This window comes from Pristiophorus japonicus, chromosome 8, assembly GCF_044704955.1.
Source record: "Pristiophorus japonicus isolate sPriJap1 chromosome 8, sPriJap1.hap1, whole genome shotgun sequence".
Classification (NCBI taxonomy): Eukaryota; Metazoa; Chordata; class Chondrichthyes; family Pristiophoridae; genus Pristiophorus; species Pristiophorus japonicus.
Genome location: NC_091984.1, coordinates 4,970,643 through 4,996,318, shown reverse-complemented (window position 1 = coordinate 4,996,318; position 25,676 = coordinate 4,970,643). Strand labels below are relative to the sequence as shown.

At 47.4% G+C, this 25,676-nt stretch overlaps 1 protein-coding gene across 4 annotated transcripts in view; it reads right to left on the bottom strand.

The window, feature by feature from the left end:
• Positions 1-413: 413 nt before the first annotated feature.
• The window catches only part of LOC139268394 (leucine-rich repeat and IQ domain-containing protein 3-like), a 74,593-nt gene continuing 49,330 nt past the window's right edge, over positions 414-25,676 (bottom strand). For all 4 annotated transcript variants that reach the window (XM_070886487.1, XM_070886489.1, XM_070886490.1 and 1 more), the window contains 2 exons: positions 10,664-11,435; positions 414-2,987 (listed from right to left, as the gene is read on the bottom strand). In XM_070886487.1, coding sequence (XP_070742588.1) covers positions 2,750-2,987; positions 10,664-11,435 — 1,010 coding nt within the window. In that variant the 3' untranslated portion in view covers positions 414-2,749. The remainder of the gene's footprint in view (positions 2,988-10,663; positions 11,436-25,676) is intronic.

Here is a 25,676-nt window from a genome sequence, read left to right as displayed (position 1 = left end):
AACGCACTTGTGGACCCAACCATCGTCGTCTTGGAAGGCTCAGTTTCCATTGCAGCACAGGCAGAAGCCGCCCAACATCTGAGTGCTGCAGTGGATACTCAGACTGAAGTCATGCAAGCACAGACTGCTGCCATCATGGCTGTTTGCCAGTACTGAAAGTGGCTTGCAGGGTGCCACTGCAGTTTGTACTCCAGTAGGTTACTAGGGTCGCTGAGGTGCTGCCCCGGGGGAGTGGATGTGGCTCCGTGGAGGATGACCTTGCTGTCCTCCCTCAGGACGACAGCATTCGTCCTCCCACTACTACCACTCCGACAGCGCCCTGTCAGCCAGCCAGCCCAGACTGCTGTCACCCATGCCGAGGTACTAAGCCTGGAAGCTCCTCAAGGTCGTCCAGCAAGGCCATCTGCAGTCTCCCTCACTGAAAGTCAGCAGCCTTCCACCAGCCATGCTGCAGCCACTGAGGTAGTACTGCGTAGGAGCACTAGAAATATAGAAACATAGAAATTAGGTGCAGGAGCAGGCCATTCGGCCCCTCGAGCCTGCACCGCCATTCAATAAGATCATGGCTGATCATTCAACCTCAGTACCCCTTTCCTGCTTTCTCTCCATACCCTCCATACTAGGATAGGCAAAGACACTAAGGGAAGGCACAAGGGTGATTAGTTGAATTTTTGATGTAATAATGGATGGATATATGGATAAAGTTGCATTAGAAAGTTTTCTTTGTGGTTACTTTTATTTCAGCATTGTGGCCAAGAGGACACTGCGACGGTCAGTAACAGAGGGAAGGGAAAGTATGCGACTAATGTTTAATGGGGAATTTGGGTTACGTTCACGGATATCCCTGCCAGAAAGGGGCTATCTAAGTTGCTTCCTTCCTTCCGCTTCCTCCTCCTGCTCCTGGGCTGGTGGCCGTAACCCTAGTGGCAAGGGCTGTGCCCTCATGATGGACAGGTTGAGGAGAATACAGCAGACCATGATGATTTGGGACACACACTCCAGTGAGTACTGTAGGGCTCCTCCAGAGCGGTCCAGGCAGCGGAAGCATTGTGTAAGGATGTTCTCCTCTATGATGTTTCGTGTGGCAGCATGGTTCTTGTTATACGCATGTTGCCCATGTGTGGTTGGCTTGCGGGGCAGAGTCATGAGCCAGATGGTCAAGGGTAGCCTTTGTCACCAAGGAGCCACGCTCTTGGTGGCTCAAAGACTGCGGAAACAATGGACTGGTGCAGCATAAAAGCATCATGAATGCTGCCAGGATATTGGGCATTCCAACTGCACATTCAGCGAGTGGTAACCTATGCGCTTGCGGTACAACTCAACAGTTATATACGGTGCCCACAAAGCCATGTGTGTGCCCTGCACAATGGGGAAGTCCGCTAACCTGGCAAAGCCATGTGCATGCTCTGTCTGCTTCTTTTTGGGCAGGAAAAAGACAAAATGCCCTCTCCTGGCATAAAGAGCTTCTGTCACCTCTCTTATGCAGCGTTGGAGAGCAAACTGCATGTTACAGATGTCGCCTGCTCCAGCCTGGAAGGATCTTGACGCAAAGAAATTCAGGGCCACCGTCACTTCCACAGCCATTGGCAGCGCTGTCCTTGCCCTGGAGTGAGGCTCCAGATCTGGTTGCAAGAAGTGGCATAGTGCTTTGTAAAGCCCAGATGCCTCGCAGATTGCTCCTGGCTCAGGTTGAGGTACGAGAATAGCTCTCGGAAGACCCTAGATGTGTAAGGCCTCCTGCTGAGAGCTTATCTCCCCCTCCTCCTCCTCCCTCTGTGAGCAGCTAGTCCCCTTTGCTGCCTCTGCTCCATCTCCCGGTCATCCTGCTGGCCAAGGGGGATGACAACTAGAGCACCCATGACTGGGAGCAAGTGGTCTGAAGAGAACCCTTGAGTTCAGAAGCAAGGCCTTCTCCACTTGCAGCACCGTGCCCTGTCACCTCACCAACTTTATACAACTCTAGAAAGCTGCAAACACTTGCACAGAGCCAGTAGAAATCAAAAAGCAAGTTAGCTGAAAGTTAATGATGATCCCTTTAAATATCGCTGGTGGGATATCCTTCCTGCTGCTGAACACATGTTTAGCTGTACGAGGTTAGGAGAAGGAATCCAGTCCAGCGATGACGACCAAGATGGCAGCACTGTTGAATCAGCATTGCTGCATGATGTCACGATCTGCCTACTCACCATTCTTCCAGTGCACGCTCCTAACGGCCGCCTTAACACCATCACCAAGATGGCGTCCGGCACGACCCCCACCACCAGAAGTGTGCGCTCGCTGCTCGGACACCATCTTGGTCCCAATTCGGTCTCCGTAGCGCCCAAACAAAGGGAGCTACGCAACCGAATTTCTCCGCCGGTGTATTTCCAGTATTTTCATTTCAGATTTTCGCAGCCGCAATATTTTTCTTTTGTGGAGATGATCCAGGCGTTGGGCTGAGGGGCCAGACGGGAGTGAATCGTTCCCTTTCACCCACTGTATACTGTACAGAAGCTGACACTGAGACACACGTGAGCCACACAGTCTCTGACAGGAGTGAATCGTTCCCTTTCATCCACTGTATACTGTACAGAAGCTGACACTAAGAGATACACACGGGCCTGTAATCAGTGCTTTAAATAATTACTAATTCATACAATGCATTGACAGATGCGGGCTATTATACACTAAAATAATTAAACCAGTCTTAGTCAAATTGCCACTGCACTTGTGGCAGACTGCCTGGGAGACTGATGAAACCACATGGCTGTCATATTTCTGGAGCAGATGGCTTGGATGAGGGTCGAGGGGAAATGGCTGGCTGCACCGGTCGGTTGAGGGCGCTTTGTTCAGCTGAGTCAGTAGTTTTAGTTTTAGCGGCGTGCGGGCCTGCCTTCAGGGCTGCGACCCTGGATCTGGCGTTCAGCAGTCTCTCTTTTGACGCTTGCAAGAGAATAGTATTAGTGGCTGTCCTTGCGGCATTGTTCTCCAGTTGCATGACCAATTGCCTTGAGGGGGGAGAAAAAGAAGATTGCCGCTTGAGTCAAATGCAACATTCACTGTAGCTCGGGTCAGCATTCAAGCACTGCACACTGCACATTAACATTAAAAGGGAAGCGGGGGAATTGGTCGATTCTATATCCCAGTCGTAAAACAGAAGCAACGAGAGGCAATTTTAGAGCGGTACTGTCCTGGCACGATTCGCGCCTGGAGTACGGGCACCACCATATTGGCAGGAGAGGCTTCCCCGGTGCCCGCGGGACCCTCTCGAAACAGGCCATTCGTTAGTTCCCTCGCAACTTACAAATGAGAGGCTTTATTTCTCCATGTCTCCGCTCTGTGTTACCTGAGTGGAGTCTTCATCTGATTGGCTCTTGCGACGAAGGCAGCTCCTCATCTGACTGAGAGATTTTTATTGTATGTACAGCAAACAGGCCATTCGCGCAGCTGCTCTGTGCTCCTCAACTACCTCCTCTTTCACTAAGACATAGGCAGTATCTTCTTCCATGGTGAAGACAAGAGGCAAAGTATTCATTTAGTACCTCAGTGATGCCCTCTGCCTCCATGCCTAGGTCTCCTATTTGGTCCCTAATCGGCCCCACCCCTTCTCTTACTACCCGTTTACTATTTATATGCCTATAGAAACCTTCTGGATTCCCTTATATGTTAGCTGCCAATCTATTCTCATTGCCCCATTTATTTTCTTTTTCGCTTCCCCTCTGAACTTTCTATATTCAGCCTGGTTCTTATGTGTATTCTCAACCTGACATCTGTCATACGACCCTTTTTTCTACTTCATCTCACTCTCTGCCTCTCTCGTCATCCGGGGAGCTCTGACTTTGATTGCTCTATCTATCCCCGTCATGGGGATGTTCCTCAACTGTGCCACATTATCGGCTTGCCAGCAAAGTTGAAGCCCATGGAATAAAAGGGATAGTGGCAGCATGGATACGAAATTGGCTAGGTTATTTAGCTTCTCCTTAAATGCATCTATGCTATTTACCGCAACCACTCTCTGTGGTAGTGAGATCCACATTCTCACCACTCTCTGGGTACAGAAGTTTTTCCTGAATTACCCATTGGATTTATTAGTGACTGTCCTATATTTATGGCCGCTAGTTTTGGTCTCCCCACAAGAGGAAACATCTCTTTGTCTGTCCTATCAAACCCCATCATAATCTTAATGATCTCTATCAGGTCACTCCTCAGCCTTCTCTTTTCCAGCCTGTTCAGTTTTCTCTGATCGTTATACCCTCTCAGTTCCTGGACTATCCCAGTAAATCTTTTTTGCACCTTCACCAGTGCCTCTGTATCCTTTTTGTAACATGGAGAACTGCGCTCGGTATATGGAGACCAGAACTGTGTTCGGTATATGGAGACCAGAACTGCGCTCAGTATATGGAGACCAGAACTGTGCTCGATATATGGAGACCAGAACTGTGTTCGGTATATGGAGACCAGAACTGTGCTCGGTATATGGAGACCAGAACTGTGTTCGTATATGGAGACCAGAACTGTGCTCAGTATATGGAGGCCAGAACTGTGCTCGGTATATGGAGACCAGAATAAGATGTTCGGAATAAGGTGGACGGATTAACTGCGCAGATAGCAGTTAACGGGTAATTGGTAACACTGAGACATGGCTCCAGGGTGACCAAGGCTGGGAACTAAATATCTAGGGGTATTCAACATTTAGGAAGGATAGACAGAAAGTAAAAGGAGATGGGGTGGCATTGCTGGTTAAAGAGGAAATTAATGCAATAGTAAGGAAGGACATTAGCTTGGGTGATGTGGAATCAGTATGGGTGGAGCTACGGAATACCAAAGGGCAGAAAACGTTAGTGTGAGTTGTGTACAGACCACTAAACAGTTGTACTGAGGATGGGGACAGCATCAAACAAGAAAGAAGGGATGCGTGCAATAAAGGTACAGCAGTTATCATGGGCAACTTTAATCTGCATATTGATTGGGCTAACCAAACTGGTAGCAATGCGGCGGAGGAAGATTTCCTGGAGTGTATTGGGGATGGTTTTCTAGACCAATATGTCGAGGAACCAACTAGAGGGCTGGCCATCCTAGACTGGGTGATGTGTAATGAGAAGGGACTAATTAGCAATCTTGTTGTGTGAGGCTCCTTGGGGAAGAATGACCATAACATGGTAGAAATCTTTATTAAGATGGAGAGCGATTCAGAAACTAGGGTCCTGAACTTAAGGAAAGGTAACTTTGATAGTATGAGATGTGAATTGGCTAGAATAGACTAGCGAGCAATACTTAAAGGATAGATGGTGGATAGGCAATGGCAAACATTTAAAGATCACATGGATGAACTTCAACAATTGTACATCCCTGTCTGGAGTAAAAATAAAACGGGGAAGGTGGCTCAACAAGGGAAATTAAGGATAGTGTTAAATCCAAGGAAGAGGCATATAAATTGGCCAGAAAAAGCAGCAAACCTGAGGACTGGGTGGATTTTAGAATCCAGCAGAGGAGGACAAAGGGTTTAATTAGGAGGGGGAAAATAGAGTTGAAAGGAAGCTTGCCGGGAACATAAAAACTGACTGCAAAAGCTTCTATAGATATGTGAAGAGAAAAAGATTAGTGAAAACAAACATAGGTCCCTTGCAGTCAGATTCAGGTGAATTTATAATGGGGAACAAAGAAATGCGGACTAGTTAAACAAATACTTTGGTTCTGTCTTCACGAAGTAAGACACAATTAACCTTCCGGAAATACTAGGGGACCGAGGGTCCAGTGAGAAGGAGGAACCAAAGGAAATCCTTATTAGGCGAGAAACTGTGTTAGGGAAATTGATGGGATTGAAGGCCGATAAATCCCCGGGGCTTGATTGTCTTAAGGAAGTAGCCCTAGAAATAGTGGATGCATTGGTGATCATTTTCCAACAGTCTATCGACTCTGGATCAGTTCCTATGGACTGGAGGGTAGCTAATGTAACATCACTTTTTAAGAAAGGAGGGAGAGAGAAAACGAGTAATTATAGACCGGTTAGCCTGACATCGGTAGTGGGGAAAACGTTGGAATCAATTATTAAAGATGAAATAGAAGCACATTTGGAAAGCAGTGATGGGATCAGTCCAAGTCAGCATGGATTTATGAAAGAGAAATCATACTTGACAAATCTTCTAGAATTCTTTGAGGATGTAACTGGTAGAGTGGACAAGGGAGAATCAGTGGATGTGGTGTATTTGGACTTTCAAAAGGCTTTTGACAAGGTCCCACACAAGAGATTGGTGTGTAAAATTAAAGCACATGGTATTGGTGGTAGTGTACTGACGTGGATAGAGAACTGGTTGGCAGACAGGAAGCAGAGAGTTGGGATAAACGGGTCCTTTTCAGAATGGCAGGCAGTGACTAGTGGGGTGCCGCGGGGCTCAGTGCTGGGACCACAGCTATTTACAATATACATTAATGATTTGGATGAGGGAATTGAGTGTAATAGCTCCAAGTTTGCAGATGTCACTCAGCTGGGTGGCAGTGTGAGCTGTGAGGAGGATGCTAAAAGGCTGTGAGGTTAGGTGAGTGGGCAAACGCATGGCAGATGCAGTATAATGTGGATAAATGTGAGGTTATCCACTTTGGTGGCAAAAACACGAAGGCAGAATATTATCTGATGGCGGCAGATTAGGAAAAGGGGAGGTGCAATGGGACCTGGGGGTCATGGTACATTAGTCATTGAAAGTTGGCATGCAGGTACAGCAGGCGGTGAAGAAGGCAAATGGTATGTTGGCCTTCATAGCTAGGGGATTTGAGTATAGGAGCAGGGAGGTCTTACTGCAGTTGTACAGGGCCGTGGAGAGGCCTCACCTGGAATATTGTGTTCAGTTTTGGTCTCTTAATCTGAGGAAGGACGTTCTTGCTATTGAGGGAGTGCAGTGAAGGTTCACCAGACTGATACCCAGGATGGCAGGATTGACATATGAGGAGAGACTGGATCGACCGGGCCTATATTCACTGGAGTTTAGAAGGATGAGAGGGGATTTCATAGAAACATATAAAATGCTGACGGGACTGGACACGTTAGATGTAGGAAGAATGTTCCTAATGTTGGGGAAGTCCAGAACCAGGGGACATAATCTAAGGATAAGGGCTAAGCCACTTAGGACTGAGATGAGGAGAAATTTCTTCACTCAGAGAGTTGTTAACCAGTGGAATTCACTACTGCAGAGAGTTGTTGATGCCAGTTCATTGGATATATTTAAGAGGGAGTTAGATATGGCCCTTACGGCTAAAGGGATTAAGGGGTTTGGAGGGAAAGCGGAAAAGGGGTACTGAAGTGAATGATCAGCCATGATCTTATTGAATGGTGGTGCAGGCTCCAAGGGCCGAATGGCCTACTCCTGCGCCTATTTTCTATGTTTCTATGTTTCTAAAACTGTGTTCAGTATATGGAGACCAGAACTGCGCTCGGTATATGGAGACCAGAACTGCGCTCGGTATATGGTGACCAGAATAAGATGTTCGGAATAAGGTGGACGGATTAACTGCGCAGATAGCAGTTAACGGGTAATTGGTATCACTGAGACATGGCTCCAGGGTGACCAAGGCTGGGAACTAAATATCCAGGGGTATTCAACATTTAGGAAGGATAGACAGAAAGTAAAAGGAGATGGGGTGGCATTGCTGGTTAAAGAGGAAATTAATGCAATAGTAAGGAAGGACATTAGCTTGGGTGATGTGGAATCAGTATGGGTGGAGCTACGGAATACCAAAGGGCAGAAAACGTTAGTGTGAGTTGTGTACAGACCACTAAACAGTCGTACTGAGGATGGGGACAGCATCAAACAAGAAAGAAGGGATGCGTGCAATAAAGGTTTATCATGGGCAACTTTAATCTACATATTGATTGGGCTAACCAAACTGGTAGCAATGCGGCGGAGGAAGATTTCCTGGAGTGTATTGGGGATGGTTTTCTAGACCAATATGTCGAGGAACCAACTAGAGGGCTGGCCATCCTAGACTGGGTGATGTGTAATGAGAAGGGACTAATTAGCAATCTTGTTGTGTGAGGCTCCTTGGGGAAGAATGACCATAACATGGTAGAAATCTTTATTAAGATGGAGAGCGATTCAGAAACTAGGGTCCTGAACTTAAGGAAAGGTAACTTTGATAGTATGAGATGTGAATTGGCTAGAATAGACTGGCGAGCAATACTTAAAGGGTTGACGGTGGATAGGCAATGGCAAACATTTAAAGATCACATGGATGAACTTCAACAATTGTACATCCCTGTCTGGAGTAAAAATAAAACGGGGAAGGTGGCTCAACAAGGGAAATTAAGGATAGTGTTAAATCCAAGGAAGAGGCATATAAATTGGCCAGAAAAAGCAGCAAACCTGAGGACTGGGTGGATTTTAGAATCCAGCAGAGGAGGACAAAGGGTTTAATTAGGAGGGGGAAAATAGAGTTGAAAGGAAGCTTGCCGGGAACATAAAAACTGACTGCAAAAGCTTCTATAGATATGTGAAGAGAAAAAGATTAGTGAAAACAAACATAGGTCCCTTGCAGTCAGATTCAGGTGAATTTATAATGGGGAACAAAGAAATGCGGACCAGTTAAACAAATACTTTGGTTCTGTCTTCACGAAGGAAGACACAAATAACCTTCCGGAAATACTAGGGGACCGAGGGTCTAGTGAGAAGGAGGAACCAAAGGAAATCCTTATTAGGCGGGAAACTGTGTTAGGGAAATTGATGGGATTGAAGGCTGATAAATCCCCGGGGCTTGATTGTCTTAAGGAAGTAGCCCTAGAAATAGTGGATGCATTGGTGATCATTTTCCAACAGTCTATCGACTCTGGATCAGTTCCTATGGACTGGAGGGTAGCTAATGTAACATCACTTTTTAAGAAAGGAGGGAGAGAGAAAACGGGTAATTATAGACCGGTTAGCCTGACATCGGTAGTGGGGAAAACGTTGGAATCAATTATTAAAGATGAAATAGAAGCACATTTGGAAAGCAGTGACGGGATCAGTCCAAGTCAGCATGGATTTATGAAAGAGAAATCATACTTGACAAATCTTCTAGAATTCTTTGAGGATGTAACTGGTAGAGTGGACAAGGGAGAATCAGTGGATGTGGTGTATTTGGACTTTCAAAAGGCTTTTGACAAGGTCCCACACAAAAGATTGGTGTGTAAAATTAAAGCACATGGTATTGGTGGTAGTGTACTGACGTGGATAGAGAACTGGTTGGCAGACAGGAAGCAGAGAGTTGGGATAAACAGGTCCTTTTCAGAATGGCAGGCAGTGACTAGTGGGGTGCCGCGGGGCTCAGTGCTGGGACCACAGCTATTTACAATATACATTAATGATTTGGATGAGGGAATTGAGTGTAATAGCTCCAAGTTTGCAGATGTCACTCAGCTGGGTGGCAGTGTGAGCTGTGAGGAGGATGCTAAAAGGCTGTGAGGTTAGGTGAGTGGGCAAACGCATGGCAGATGCAGTATAATGTGGATAAATGTGAGGTTATCCACTTTGGTGGCAAAAACACGAAGGCAGAATATTATCTGATGGCGGCAGATTAGGAAAAGGGGAGGTGCAATGGGACCTGGGGGTCATGGTACATTAGTCATTGAAAGTTGGCATGCAGGTACAGCAGGCGGTGAAGAAGGCAAATGGTATGTTGGCCTTCATAGCTAGGGGATTTGAGTATAGGAGCAGGGAGGTCTTACTGCAGTTGTACAGGGCCTTGGTGAGGCCTCACCTGGAATATTGTGTTCAGTTTTGGTCTCTTAATCTGAGGAAGGACGTTCTTGCTATTGAGGGAGTGCAGTGAAGGTTCACCAGACTGATACCCAGGATGGCAGGATTGACATATGAGGAGAGACTGGATCGACCGGGCCTATATTCACTGGAGTTTAGAAGGATGAGAGGGGATTTCATAGAAACATATAAAATGCTGATGGGACTGAACACGTTAGGTGTAGGAAGAATGTTCCTAATGTTGGGGAAGTCCAGAACCAGGGGACATAATCTAAGGATAAGGGCTAAGCCACTTAGGACTGAGATGAGGAGAAATTTCTTCACTCAGAGAGTTGTTAACCAGTGGAATTCACTACTGCAGAGAGTTGTTGATGCCAGTTCATTGGATATATTCAAGAGGGAGTTAGATATGGCCCTTACGGCTAAAGGGATTAAGGGGTATGAAGGGAAAGCGGAAAAGGGGTACTGAAGTGAATGATCAGCCATGATCTTATTGAATGGTGGTGCAGGCTCCAAGGGCCGAATGGCCTACACCTGCACCTATTTTCTATGTTTCTATGTTTCTAAAACTGTGTTCAGTATATGGAGACCAGAACTGCGCTCGGTATATGGAGACCAGAACTGCGCTCGGTATATGGAGACCAGAACTGCGCTCGGTATAGGGAGACCAGAACTGTGCTCGGTATACGGAGACCAGAACTGTGCTCGGTATGTGGAGACCAGAACTGTGCTCGGTATATGGAGACCAGAACTGTGCTCGGTATATGGAGACCAGAACTGTGCTCAGTACCGTTTAGAGGCTTTTTGTGGCATTCTAACTGTTTGAACATTTGGAAGTTGATTGTACGCTTGTGAATACCTGGATTTTTAGGCTTTTATAGCAAGCTGGAAGCACCCGACAATTTGTGTCAATAAGATTTCTTTGCTGATACAGTCACTGAAAATAAAAGCTGTGAACTCACTTGTGCATCATGAAGTCCTTTATCTCTTCCTTTAACTGATTTGCTTGCTTCCTGATGTTCTGCACTCGCTCAAAGTTCTGCTGATGGATATTTTCATTCTTTGCCCTGATCTTACGTTTCAGCAAGGCCTCTGACATCGTGGTGTAGCGGGAATTAAATGTTTTGGCTAACTGATGGTCCGATTCTCGCCAGTTCTTCTCTTCAAGAAACAGAAAGTTGCTCTGGCGAACCAACTTCAGCGACTCTGCACGGTCTATCTTACGCTGCAGCAAGATCTTCACGCCCCGCGCTTGGTCCTCTTTATACTTTCGGAAAGGATCGTAATTCCTCGTGAGGGCCTGCTCGCGAAGCTTGCTCTTCGCTTGGTCATCGACCGCTTTCAGCTGGCGGATCAGGTGCACGCGCACGCGCTGCTTCACTGCTTTGTCCCTGTCTCTGTAGGCTTTCTGAATCGCCTTGAAGGGTGCCAGGTTCATGCAGCCATAGGATTTGGCGTACAGCCTCTTGTTCAGGGTTATTGGCGGCTGATACGTGAATTTGGGCTGTGGTTTGTTCCGCAGCATCTCGTGTAGCTGCTGAATGCCAAGGCGGACATCCGCTCCAGCTGCATGGCGATGGAGTCGTCTATCGCCCGCAGGCCCTGACGGCTGGATGATCGCTAACGATGTAAACATCTCAAGGATATCTTTGTCAGCATCTTCTTCATCATCCTCCTCTTCATCCTCCTCCTCGTCCACCTCCTCGCCCATCGGTGACTCTAATTCAAATATATCTGTGTAAAAGAGAGAACACTGAGAATATAGTATATCCTTTCTTAAAATATGAACAGGACACTGGATGGCTGTCAGTGAATTGGGAGATAGTCGGAATAACTGAAACATGGCTACAGAAAGAATCAGACTGACAGCTAAGTATTACAGGGTGTAACATAATCAGAATGGATAGGGAAAGAAGAAGGGGTGGGATAGCTGTACCAATTAGAGAAAACATCATGACAGTAGAAGAAAGGGACATAATGAACAGGCGGGGAGAAAAAGAATCCATCTAGATGGAAATACATGAGGAGGGATCGATCACGCTCATACGGGGTATACTGCAGACCACCTCATAGTGGAAAGGAGGAAGAACTATGTAAGCAAATATATGAAATGAATAAAGGACATGGAATAATAACCATAGGAGATTTTAATGACCCCCAAATAAATTGGGAAGAAGATGCAGCGGAAAGGGTACAGGGAATGGAGTTTTTGCAATGTATGCAAGACTGATTTCTTACCCAGTATGTAAAAAGTCCAACGTGAGAGGGAGCTGCTAGATCTAGTAATGGGAAATGTACCAGAACAGATAGTAGAAGTAAGCGTAGGGGAATATCTAGGCAATAGTGACCACAACATAATAAGGTTTAAAATAAAGATTGAGAAGGACATAAGTCCTTTGAAATGTATAAGATTCTGAGGGGGCTGGACAGGGTAGATGCAGAGAAGATGTTTCCCTCGTGGAGGAATCTAGAACTAGGGGGCATAGTTTCAGAATAAGGGGTCGCCCATTTAAAATGGAACTGAGGAAGAATTTCTTCTCTCAGAGGGTCATGAATCTTTGGAATTCTCTGCCCCAGGGAGCTGTGGAGGCTGGATCATTGAATATATTTAAGGTGGAGATAAACAGATTTTTGAACGGTAGGGGAATCAAGTGTTATAGGGAGAGGGCGGGGAAGTGGAGTTGAGTCCATGATCAGATCAGCCATGATCTTATTGAATGGCCGAGCAGGCTCGAGGGGCCAGATGGCCTACTCCTGCTCCGATTTCTTATGTTATGTTCCAATGTAAGAGAAAGACCAAAGCAATAAATTGGTTAAAAAAACTGATTTTAAGGGGATGAGAATGGAAAAATTGACTGACAAAGAAATAGAACAACAGTGGGAAACATTTAAAATGGTGATCAAGAAAGTCCAGGGGAAATATATACCATATAAAAGCAAGAACAAACGAGACAATAATGACACACCATGGATGAATAAAGAAATAAGGGCAACACTCAAACTAAAGAAAAAGGCATCCACTAAGTACAGAGACAACAAAGGAGAGGATGACAAAAGGGAATACGTAAAGGTTAGGAAAGAAGTCAAAAAAACAATTAGGTAGGCAAAGAGAAACTACAAAATTAAATTATCGGGGAATATCAAAAGAAACAGAAAGATACGGTGAGAGGGGAGCAGCCTATAAAAGGCCCAGCGGGAGATCGAGAGCCAGCGGCAGTTGGTGAGAGGGGAACGACCTATAAAAGGCCCAGCGGGAGATCGAGAGCCAGCGGCAGTTGGTGAGAGGGGAGCAGCCTATAAAAGGCCCAGCGGGAGATCAAGAGCCAGCGGCAGTTGGTGAGAGGGGAGCGGCCTATAAAAGGCCCAGCGGGAGATCGAGAGCCAGCGGCAGTTGGTGAGAGGGGAGCGGCCTATAAAAGGCCCAGCGGGAGATCGAGAGCCAGCAGCAGTGGGTGAGAGGCGGGAGCGGCCTATAAAAGGCCCAGCGGGAGATCGAGAGCCAGCGGCAGTTGGTGAGACGCGGGAGCAGCCTATAAAAGGCCCAGCGGGAGATCGAGAGCCAACGGCAGTTGGTGAGAGGGGAGCGACCTATAAAAGGCCCAGCGGGAGATCGAGAGCCAGCAGCAGTTGGTGAGAGGGGAGCGGCCTATAAAAGGCCCAGCGGGAGATCGAGAGCCAGCAGCAGTTGGTGAGAGGGGAGCGGCCTATAAAAGGCCCAGCGGGAGATCGAGAGCCAGCGGCAGTTGGTGAGAGGGGAGCGGCCTATAAAAGGCCCAGCGGGAGATCGAGAGCCAGCGGCAGTTGGTGAGAGGGGAGCGGCCTATAAAAGGCCCAGCGGGAGATCGAGAGCCAGCAGCAGTGGGTGAGAGGCGGGAGCGGCCTATAAAAGGCCCAGCGGGAGATCGAGAGCCAGCGGCAGTTGGTGAGACGCGGGAGCAGCCTATAAAAGGCCCAGCGGGAGATCGAGAGCCAACGGCAGTTGGTGAGAGGGGAGCGACCTATAAAAGGCCCAGCGGGAGATCGAGAGCCAGCAGCAGTTGGTGAGAGGGGAGCGGCCTATAAAAGGCCCAGCGGGAGATCGAGAGCCAGCAGCAGTTGGTGAGAGGGGAGCGGCCTATAAAAGGCCCAGCGGGAGATCGAGAGCCAGCGGCAGTTGGTGAGAGGGGAGCGGCCTATAAAAGGCCCAGCGGGAGATCGAGAGCCAGCGGCAGTTGGTGAGAGGGGAGCGGCCTATAAAAGGCCCAGCGGGAGATCGAGAGCCAGCAGCAGTTGGTGAGAGGGGAACGACCTATAAAAGGCCCAGCGGGAGATCGAGAGCCAGCAGCAGTTGGTGAGAGGGGAACGACCTATAAAAGGCCCAGCGGGAGATCGAGAGTCAGCGGCAGTTGGTGAGAGGGGAGCGACCTATAAAAGGCCCAGCGGGAGATCGAGAGCCAGCAGCAGTTGGTGAGAGGGGAGCGGCCTATAAAAGGCCCAGCGGGAGATCGAGAGCCAGCGGCAGTTGGTGAGAGGGGAGCGGCCTATAAAAGGCCCAGCGGGAGATCGAGAGCCAGCAGCAGTTGGTGAGAGGCGGGAGCAGCCTATAAAAGGCCCAGCGGGAGATCGAGAGCCAGCGGCAGTTGGTGAGAGGGGAGCGACCTATAAAAGGCCCAGCGGGAGATCGAGAGCCAGCGGCAGTCAGCGAGAGGCGGGAGCGACCTATAAAAGGCCCAGCGGGAGATCGAGAGCCAGCAGCAGTTGGTGAGAGGGGAACGACCTATAAAAGGCCCAGCGGGAGATCGAGAGCCAGCAGCAGTTGGTGAGAGGGGAGCGACCTATAAAAGGCCCAGCGGGAGATCGAGAGCCAGCAGCAGTTGGTGAGAGGGGAGCGACCTGTCAAAAGCCCAGCGGGAGCAGTGTCGGAGCGGCCTATAAAAGGCGACCGGTGCAGCTACAGCGGGAGAGAAAGCAAAATAGAAGTAGAAAGTAATCAAAAAGTGACGTCACAGCCAATGGGGTAAGTGATTGGCTGGTGATTGGTGAGTAGCTTTTCTTTTATTTTTTATATCAGTAAGTGAACTGTAACATTGTTATTACCAATTTAAGGGTATCTAAGGTTAAGACATGGCAGGAGAGCTCGGCCATGTGATATGCTCCTCCTGTACCATGTGGGAACTCGGGGACACTTCCGGTGTCCCTGGGCGCTACGTGTGTGGGAAGTGTATCTGCCTCGAGCTCTTGACGGTCCGCGTTGCGGAATTGGAGCTGAGGGTGGATTCACTCTGGAGCATCCACGATGCTGAGAATGACGTGAGTATCACGTGTAGTGAGTTGGTCTTACCGCAGGAGAAGGGTCCACAGCCAGATAGGGAATGGAAGACCAGCAGGAAGAGCAGTGCAAGAAAGATAGTGCAGGGGTCCCCTGTGGTCATCTCCCTGCAAAACAGATACACTGCTTTGAGTACTGTTGGGGAGGATGACTCATCAGGGGAGGGCAGCAGCAGCCAGGTTCATGGCACCGTAGGTGGCTCTGCTGCAAAGGAGGGCAGGAAAAAGATTGGGAGCGCGATAGTGATTGGGGATTCGATGGTGAGGGGAATAGATAGGCGTTTCTGCCGCCGCAACCGAGACTCCAGGATGGTATGTTGCCTCCCTGGTGCAAGGGTCAAGGATGTCTCGGAGCGGGTGCAGGACATTCTGAAATGGGAGGGAGAACAGCCAGTTGTCGTGGTGCACATTGGTACCAACGACATAGGTAAAAAAAGGGATGAGGTCCTACGAAAAGAATTTAAGGAGCTAGGAGCTAAATTAAAAAGTAGGACCTCAAAAGTAGTAATCTCGGGATTGCTACCAGTGCCACGTGCTAGTCAGAGTAGGAATCGCAGGATAGCGCAGATGAATACATGGCTTGAGCAGTGGTGCAGCAGGGAGGGATTCAAATTCTTGGGGCATTGGAACCGGTTCTGGGGGAGGTGGGACCAGTACAAACCGGACGGTCTGCACCTGGGCAGGACCGGAACCAATGTCCTAGGGGGAGTGTTTGCTAGTGCTGTTGGGGAGGAGTTAAACTAATATTGCAGGGGGATGGGAACCTATGCAGGGAGACAGAGGGAGACAAAAATGAGGCAAAAGCAAAAGACAGAAAGGAGATGAGGAAAAGTGGAGGGCAGAGAAACCCAAGGCAAAGAACAAAAAGGGCCACTGTACAGCAAAATTCTAAAAGGACAAAGGGTGTTAAAAAAGCAAGCCTGAAGGCTTTGTGTCTTAATGCAAGGAGTATCCGCAATAGGGTGGATGAATTAACTGTGCAAATAGATGTTAACAAATATGATGTGATTGGGATTACGGAGACGTGGCTCCAGGATGATCAGGGCTGGGAACTCAACATCCAGGGGTATTCAACATTCAGGAAGGATAGAATAAAAGGAAAAGGAGGTGGGGTAGCATTGCTGGTTAAAGAGGAGATTAATGCAATAGTTAGGAAAGACATTAGCTTGGATGATGTGGAATCTATATGGGTAGAGCTGCAGAACACTAAAGGGCAAAAATCGTTAGTGGGAGTTGTGTACAGACCTCCAAACAGTAGTAGTGATGTTGGGGAGGGCATCAAACAGGAAATTAGGAGTGCATGCAATAAAGGTGCAGCAGTTATAATGGGTGACTTTAATATGCACATAGATTGGGCCAGCCAAACTGGAAGCAATACGATGGAGGAGGATTTCCTGGAGTGCATAAGGGATGGTTTTCTAGACCAATATGTCGAGGAACCAACTAGGGGGGAGGCCATCTTAGACTGGGTGTTGTGTAATGAGAGAGGATTAATTAGCAATCTCATTGTGCGAGGTCCCTTGGGGAAGAGTGACCATAATATGGTGGAATTCTGCATTCGGATGGAGAATGAAACAGTTAATTCAGAGACCATGGTCCAGAACTTAAAGAAGGGTAACTTTGAAGGTATGAGGCATGAATTGGCTAGGATAGATTGGCTAATGATACTTAAGGGGTTGACTGTGGATGGGCAATGGCAGACATTTAGAGACCGCGTGGATGAACTACAACAATTGTACATTCCTGTCTGGCGTAAAAATAAAAAAGGGAAGGTGGCTCAACCGTGGCTATCTAGGGAAATCAGGGATAGTATTAAAGCCAAGGAAATGGCATACAAATTGGTCAGAAATAGCAGCGAACCTGGGGACTGGGAGAAATTTAGAACTCAGCAGAGGAGGACAAAGGGTTTGATTAGGGCAGGGAAAATGGAGTACGAGAAGAAGCTTGCAGGGAACATTAAGGCGGATTGCAAAAGTTTCTATAGGTATGTAAAGAGAAAAAGGTTAGTAAAGACAAACGTAGGTCCCCTGCAGTCAGAATCAGGGGAAGTCATAACGGGGAACAAAGAAATGGCAGACCAATTGAACAAGTACTTTGGTTCAGTATTCACTAAGGAGGACACAAACAACCTTCCGGATATAAAAGTGGTCAGAGGGTCTAGTAAGGAGGAGGAACTGAGGGAAATCTTTATTAGTCGGGAAATTGTGTTGGGGAAATTGATGGGATTGAAGGCCGATAAATCCCCAGGGCCTGATGGACTGCATCCCAGAGTACTTAAGGAGGTGGCCTTGGAAATAGCGGATGCATTGACAGTCATTTTCCAACATTCCATTGACTCTGGATCAGTTCCTATCGAGTGGAGGGTAGCCAATGTAACCCCACTTTTTAAAAAAGGAGGGAGAGAGAAAGCAGGGAATTATAGACCGGTCAGCCTGACCTCAGTAGTGGGTAAAATGATGGAATCAATTATTAAGGATGTCATAGCAGCGCATTTGGAAAATGGTGACATGATAGGTCCAAGTCAGCATGGATTTGTGAAAGGGAGATCATGCTTGACAAATCTTCTGGAATTTTTTGAGGATGTTTCCAATAAAGTGGACAAAGGAGTATGTGCAAAGTTAAAGCACATGGGATTGGGGGTAGTGTGCTGACGTGGATTGAGAACTGGTTGTCAGACAGGAAGCAAAGAGTAGGAGTAAATGGGTACTTTTCGGAATGGCAGGCAGTGACTAGTGGGGTACCGCAGGGTTCTGTGCTGGGGCCCCAGTTGTTTACATTGTACATTAATGATTTAGACGAGGGGATTAAATGTAGTATCTTCAAATTTGCGGATGACACTAAGTTGGGTGGCAGTGTGAGCTGCGAGGAGGATTCTATGAGGCTGCAGAGTGACTTGGATAGGTTAGGTGAGTGGGCAAATGCGTGGCAGATGAAGTATAATGTGGATAAATGTGAGGTTATCCACTTTGGTGGTAAAAACAGAGAGACAGACTATTATCTGAATGGTGACAGATTAGGAAAAGGGAAGGTGCAACGAGACCTGGGTGTCATGGTACATCAGTCATTGAAGGTTGGCATGCAGGTACAGCAGGCGGTTAAGAAAGCAAATGGCATGTTGGCTTTATAGCGAGGGGATTTGAGTACAGGGGCAGGGAGGTGTTGCTACAGTTGTACAGGGCCTTGGTGAGGCCACACCTGGAGTATTGTGTACAGTTTTGGTCTCCTAACTTGAGGAAGGACATTCTTGCTATTGAGGGAGTGCAGCGAAGATTCACCAGACTGATTCCCGGGATGGCGGGACTGACCTATCAAGAAAGACTGGATCAACTGGGCTTGTATTCACTGGAGTTCAGAAGAGTGAGTGGGGACCTCATAGAAACGTTTAAAATTCTGACGGGTTTGGACAGGTTGGATGCAGGAAGAATGTTCCCAATGTTGGGGAAGTCCAGAACCAGAGGTCACAGTCTAAGGATAAGGGGTAAGCCATTTAGGACCGAGATAAGGAGAAACTTCTTCACCCAGAGAGTGGTGAACCTGTGGAATACTCTACCACAGAAAGTTGTTGAGGCCAATTCACTAAATATATTCAAAAGGGAGTTAGATGAAGTCCTTACTACTCGGGGGATCAAGGGGTATGGCGTGAAAGCAGGAAGGGGGTACTGAAGTTGCATGTTCAGCCATGAACTCACTGAATGGCGGTGCAGGCTAGAAGGGCTGAATGGCCTGCTCCTGCACCTATTTTCTATGTTTCTATGTTTCTATGATATTCTACAGACACATAAATAAGATGGTCAAACACGGTGGACAGGACATTAGAAAAGATTAAAAAAAGATGAAGAGATTTAAGATAGAAAGGGGAAGATAATTGATAAACTAATCAAACTTAGAGGATAACTGTGATGGTGGGGGTGATGCACATGTCCTTGTGGTCACTCACTCGAACGATAGTGGGGTACCGCAAGGTTCTGTGCTGGGGCCCCAGCTGTTTACATTGTACATTAATGATTTGGACGAGGGGATTAAATGTAGTATCTCCAAATTTGCGGATGACACTAAATTGGGTGGCAGTGTGAGCTGCGAGGAGGATGCTATGAGGCTGCAGATTGACTTGGATAGGTTAGGTGAGTGGGCAAATGCATGGCAGATGAAGTATAATGTGGATAAATGTGAGGTTATCCATTTTGGTGGTAAAAACAGAGAGACAGACTATTATCTGAATGGTGACAGATTAGGAAAAGGGGAGGTGCAACGAGACCTGGGTGTCATGGTACATCAGTCATTGAAGGTTGGCATGCAGGTACAGCAGGCGGTTAAGAAAGCAAATGGCACGTTGGCCTTCATAGCGAGGGGATTTGAGTACAGGGGCAGGGAGGTGTTGCTACAGTTGTACAGGGTCTTGGTGAGGCCACACCTGGAGTATTGTGTACAGTTTTGGTCTCCTAACTTGAGGAAGGACATTCTTGCTATTGAGGGAGTGCAGCGAAGGTTCACCAGACTGATTCCCGGGATGGCGGGACTGACATATTAAGAAAGACTGGATCAACTGGGCTTGTATTCACTGGAGTTCAGAAGAGTGAGAGGGGATCTCATAGAAACGTTTAAAATTCTGACGGGTTTAGACAGGTTAGATGCAGGAAGAATGTTCCCAATGTTGGGGAAGTCCAGAACCAGTGGTCACAGTCGAAGAATAAGGGGTAAGCCATTTAGGACCGAGATGAGGAGAAACTTCTTCACCCAGAGAGTGGTGAACTTGTGGAATTCTCTACCACAGAACGTTGTTGAGGCCAATTCACTAAATATATTCAAAAAGGAGTTAGATGTAGTCCTTACTACTAGGGGGATCAAGGGATATGGCGAGAAAGCAGGAATGGGGTACTGAAGTTGCATATTCAGCATGAACTCATTGAATGGCGGTGCAGGCTCGAAGGGCCGAATGGCCTACTCCTGCACCTATTTTCGATGTTTCTATGATTACGTTGCCGAGCAGATGCCAGTGCTTGGAGCGAGGATGCTGCCATGATGCCTTATACTTGTCTCTCTGACGGAACAAGGTGTTGGGTATGACAAGGCCATGTTCTAGGCATTTCGTCAGGAGGAGGGTACCACTGGAGTTGGTTTTCCCGACCCCTTCTCTGCCAATCACACCTCCCCAGAGCTCTCTGTCCTTTCCGACACTGGCGTTGAAATCGCCAAGAAGGATCAGCTTGTCGTCCGTAGGGACACGGGACAGGGATTGTTCGAGGCTGGAGTAGAATTCCTCTTTGGTCTCATCTTTGGCATCCAGTGTTGGGGCGTACGCGCTGATGACCGAAGAGCACTGATTCCAGGCTAGACTGAGCCAAAGAGTCATGAGACATTCACTTATCCCACACGGGGCGTCTCTGAGATGGCCCACCAGCTCATTCTTGATAGCGAAGCCAACTCCATGGAGGCGCCGTTCTTCTTCTGGTTTGCCTTTCCAGAAGGAGGTGTAACCACCACCATGTTCCTTGAACTGCCCGCCGAGTATCGCTCAGGGCGGCGATGTCAACGTTGAAGCGTCTGAGCTCCTGGGCAATGATGGCTGTGCGGTGTTCCGGTCTGTCACTGTTGGGGTTGTCCATGAGATCCTGAAGTTCCAGGTCCTGAATCTCATTTGGAAAGATGGAGGATGCCTGTGCACGAGTTCTTTTAACGTGCGGTGGCCGTTGCACACCAGCCACCACACGGGCTTGACAGAGCAAGGTATTGACCCAATGGTAAGGGAATCCAAGGCGACTGGAAACCAGACACTACTGTATGGGTTTAGATGCCTACGGTGGAATAAGAACATAAGAACATAAGAAATAGGAACAGGAGTAGGCCATACGGCCCCTCGAGCCTGCTCCGCCATTCAATAAGATCATGGCTGATCTGATCATGGATTCAGCTCCACTTCCCCGGCCGCTCCCCATAACCCCTTAACCTCTTCTCACTCAAGAAACTGTCTATTTCTGTCTTAAATTTATTCAATGTCCCAGCTTCCACAGCTCTCTGAGGCAATGAATTCCACAGATTTCCAACCATCTGAGAGAAGAAATTCTTCCTCATCTCTATTTTAAATGGGCGGCACCTTATTCTAAGATCATGCCCTCTAGTTCTAGTCTCCCCCATCAATGGAAACATCCTCTCCGCATCCACCTTGTCAAGCCCCCTCATAATCTTATACGTTTCGATGTGATCAGCCATGATCATAATGAATGGCGGTGCAGGCTCGAAGGGCCGAATGGCCTACTCCTGCACCTATTTTCTATGTTTCTATGATAAGATCACCTCTCATTCTTCTAAATTACAATGAGTAGAGGCCCAACCTACTCAACCTTTCCTCATAAGTCAACCTCCTCATCCCTGGAATCAACCGAGTGAACCTTCTCTGAACTGCCTCCTAAACAAGTATATCCTTTCGTAAATATGGAAACCAAAACTGCACGCAGTGTTCCAGGTGTGGCCTCACCAATACCCTGTGCAGCTGTAACAAGGCATCCCTGCTTTTATACTCCATCCCCTTTGCAATAAAGGCCAAGATTCCATTGGCCTTCCTGATCACTTGTTGTACCTGCATACTATCCTTCTGTGTTTCATGCACATGTACCCCAGGTCCCGCTGTACTACAGCACTTTGAAATCTTTCTCCATCTAAATAATAACTTGCTCTTTGATTTTTTTTCTGCCAAAGTGCATGGCCTCACACTTTCCAACATTATACTCTATCTGCCAAATTTTTGCCCACTCACTTAGTCTGCCTATGTCCTTTTGCAGCTTTTTTATGTCTTCCTCACACGTTGCTTTTCCTCCCATCTTTGTATGGTCGGCAAACTTGGCTACGTTACACTCAGTCCCTTCTTCCAAGTCGTTAATATAGATTGTAAATAGTTGGGGTCCCAGCACAGATCCCTGCGGCACCCCACTCGTTACTAATTGCCAACCAGAGAATGAAACATAGAAACATAGAAAATAGGTGCAGGAGTAGGCCATTCGGCCCTTCGAGCCTGCACCGCCATTCAATATGATCATGGCTGATCATTCCCTCAGTACCCCTTTCCTGCTTTCTCTCCATACCCCTTGATCTCTTTAGCCGTAAGGGCCATATCTAACTCTCTCTTGAATATATCCAATGAACTGGCATCAACAACTCTCTGCGGCAGGGAATTCCACAACTCTGAGTAAAGAAGTTTCTCCTCATCTCAGTCCTAAATGGCCTACCCCTTATCCTAAGACTATGTCCCCTGGTTCTGGACTTCCCCAACATCAGGAACATTCTTCCCGCATCTAACCTGTCCAGTCCCGTCAGAATCTTATACGTTTCTATGAGATCCCCTCTCATCCTTCTAAAGTCCAGTGAATAAAGACCCAGTTGATCCAGTCTCTCCTCATATGTCAGTCCAGCCATCCCTGGAATCAGTCTGGTGAACCTTCGCTGCACGCCCTCAATAGCAAGAACGTCCTTCCTCAGATTGGGAGACCAAAACTGAACACAATATTCCAGGTGAGACCTCACCAAGGCTAAACCATTTATCCCGATTCTCTGATTTCTGTTTGTTAGCCAATCTTCTATCCATGCTAATATATTATCCCCAACCCGGTAAACTTTTATCTTGTGCAGTAATCTTTTGTGTGGCACCTTGTCAAATGCCTTCTGGAAGTCCAAATACACCACATCCACTGGTTCCTCTTTATCCACCCTGTTTGTTACATCCTCAAAGAATTCCAGCAAATTTGTCAAACATGACTTCCTCTTCATGAATCCATGCTGACTCTGCCTGACCAAATTTTGCTTTTCCAAATGTTCTGTTGCTGCTTCTTTAATAATGAACACCAACATTTTACCAACCACAGATGTTAGGCTAACTGGTCTATAGTTTCCTGCTTTTTGTTTGCCTCCTTTTTTAAATAGGGGTTATTACATTTGCAGTTTTCCAATCTGCTGGGACCTCCCCAGAATCCAGGGAATGTTGGTAAATTACAACCAATGCATTCACAATCCCTGCCGCTACTTCTCTTAAGAGCCTAGGATGCAAGCCATCAGGTTCAGGGGATTTATCCATCTTTAGTTCCATTATCTTAGTGAGTACCACCTCCTTGTCGAATGCCTTTCTTGATGTCCATGTCAATAATATCGATTGACATTCCTTTATCTACCACGTTTGTGACCTCCTCAAAAAATTCAACTCGGTTTGTTTTGGCTGCTGCTCCGGACCCGAGGTTCATCATTTCTATCGCTCGCTTTTTCCTCTTTCTTCATTATCCTCCCCTGGCCTTCATGTCTCCTTTTCTTTCTTGACATCATGTACTCAACCCTCACTATTCCCTGTTCTCCACTACTCATCATCTATCCAACTCTCCTACCACCACTCAAGGTTTGACTCCTTCCTAAATAATTCCACAGCTTCCCTCTGTGCTTCTCTTGGCACCCTTCAAAAGGCCCACCAAGGCACTCATCGCTGCCTCCTAGCTAGCAGCAACCCAAATTGCCCTATCGTACTCTCTCGCTGCCCTAAGTGCCTGCTGTGAGCTAATCTCGCCAAACTCCTCCCTGTCCCTCCCTCCTCTGCCCTTCTGGACTATGCCAGTAAATTAGGTGTCATTGCCCCTCTTCACATTTCCCTTCAAAATGTACGTTCACTTATAAATAATAATCATCTGACTGTGGATGATCAAACTGACATCTTGGCATTGACAGATATGATTGAGGGGCGATGACACCTTTCCCCTTACTGAAGCTTCCCTGGCTATACTTTCCACCACATTCCACGCCCAAACCACCATGGTGGTGGTGCAGCCCTTATATCTAAATCACACCTTGCTCTGTCTCCCTACTCCTTCTCTTCCTTTGAGCATCTCACCTTGTTCCACCCCATACATTGCTCTTTTAAAATCCTTGTTCTGTACTGCCCACCCAAATATCAGACCAATTTCTCAATGAGATATCTTCTCTGCTTTCCTCCCTCTGGCTCTGCACCAAGTGACTTCCCATCATCGGTGATTCCAACCTCCATCTCAACTCATCTTGCTCCCTCTCCTCTAAGTTCACTGCCCTCCTTTCCTTCCTTAATCTCTCCCTTCACGTCAACTCCCCCACCCATATACACAGCCACCCCCTCGATCTTATCATCACACGTGGTCTCAGTATCCCCTCCATAACCATCATAAGGTAATCTCCGACCATTTCCTTATATCACTCTCTACACATATTCCCCTTCCACTTCTTAAACCCACTTCTTTTTGTATCTGCCCCTGGAATAAATTTTCCTTCAAGTCCCTTACCACTGCATTTTCTAATTCCCAACTACCTGGCTTTTGGCCTATTAATCTCCATGACATCTCTGCAGCTACTGATTTACTAAATCACATCCTCTCCACCACTTTCATGCGCTTGTCCCGACTAAAATCATTATATACACTCACCCTAGTCGTTCCCCCTGGTATAGCCCTCATCTCCATTCCCTTAAGTCCAAGAGACGCAGACTGGATCGTCTTTGGCCGATAAGTGGTCTAATCAGCCATCACTAGATTTGGCTAGATCATAGAAAGCACCACCAGGGTCCTGCTCTCCATCAGTAAAACCACCCATTATTCTAAGGTCATCCAGGGCAGCAAAAATAATACCAGGCTTCTCTTCTCCATCACTAACAGTCTCCTCAAACCACCCTCCCCTGCCTCCCCCTCCCTCAACCCTAACAATAAATGTGAGGAGCTCATGGACTTCTTTGTTAAAAAGATCAACAATGTTCGTTCAACTGCCTCTGCTTTCAATTCCCTCCCTCCCCCGAGCCCACCGGACCTCACTTCCTCTCCTTCCCCCCACCCCCCTCCTAACCTTAAATTTACATATTTCTCTCATTTCTCTCCAATCTCCCCCCATGGCCTTTCAAAGCTCATCTTGTCAATGAGACCGACCTCCTGCTCTCTTGATCCTTTGCTGACCACCCAACATTCCTTCCTACCTCCCATGCTGGCGGATATTGTTAATGGTTTTCTATCCTCAGGTACTGTCCCCCTTTCCTTCAAATCTGCCGTCATCACCCCGCTCCTCAAAAAACCAACCCTCGACCCCTCCGTCCTTAAAAACTATCGCCCCATCTCCAACCTCGCTTACCTCTCCAAAGTTCTTGAACATGTTGTTACCTCCCCAAGTCCATGCCCATCTTTCCCAGAACTCCTTGTTTGAATCCTCCAATCAGGCTTCCGCCCTGCCACAGTACAGAAACTGCTTTTATCAGGAGTCACAAATAATATCCTAATTGACTGCGACATAGGTAATCTATCCCTTCTCGTCCTTCTGGACCTGTCTGTAGCCTTTGGCATGGTTGACCACAGAATTCTGCTCCAGCTCCTCTCCACCGTCGTTGAGCAGGATGGGATGGCACTTGCGTGGTTTAATTCCTAGCTTTCCAGCCGTCACCATAGAATCACCTGCAATGGCTTCGCTTCCCGATCCTGCACTGTCAATCTGGTGTCCATCAAGGAATAATTCTTGGCCCCCTCCTATATCTCATCTCCATGCTGTCCCTTGGTGACCTCATCCGACAACACAACGTGAATTTTCACATATATGCTGATGATACCTGCAATCATCGTCATAGGCGGTCCCTCGGATCGAGGATGACTTGCTTCCACACCATAAAAGGATGAGTTCACAGGTGTTTCAATG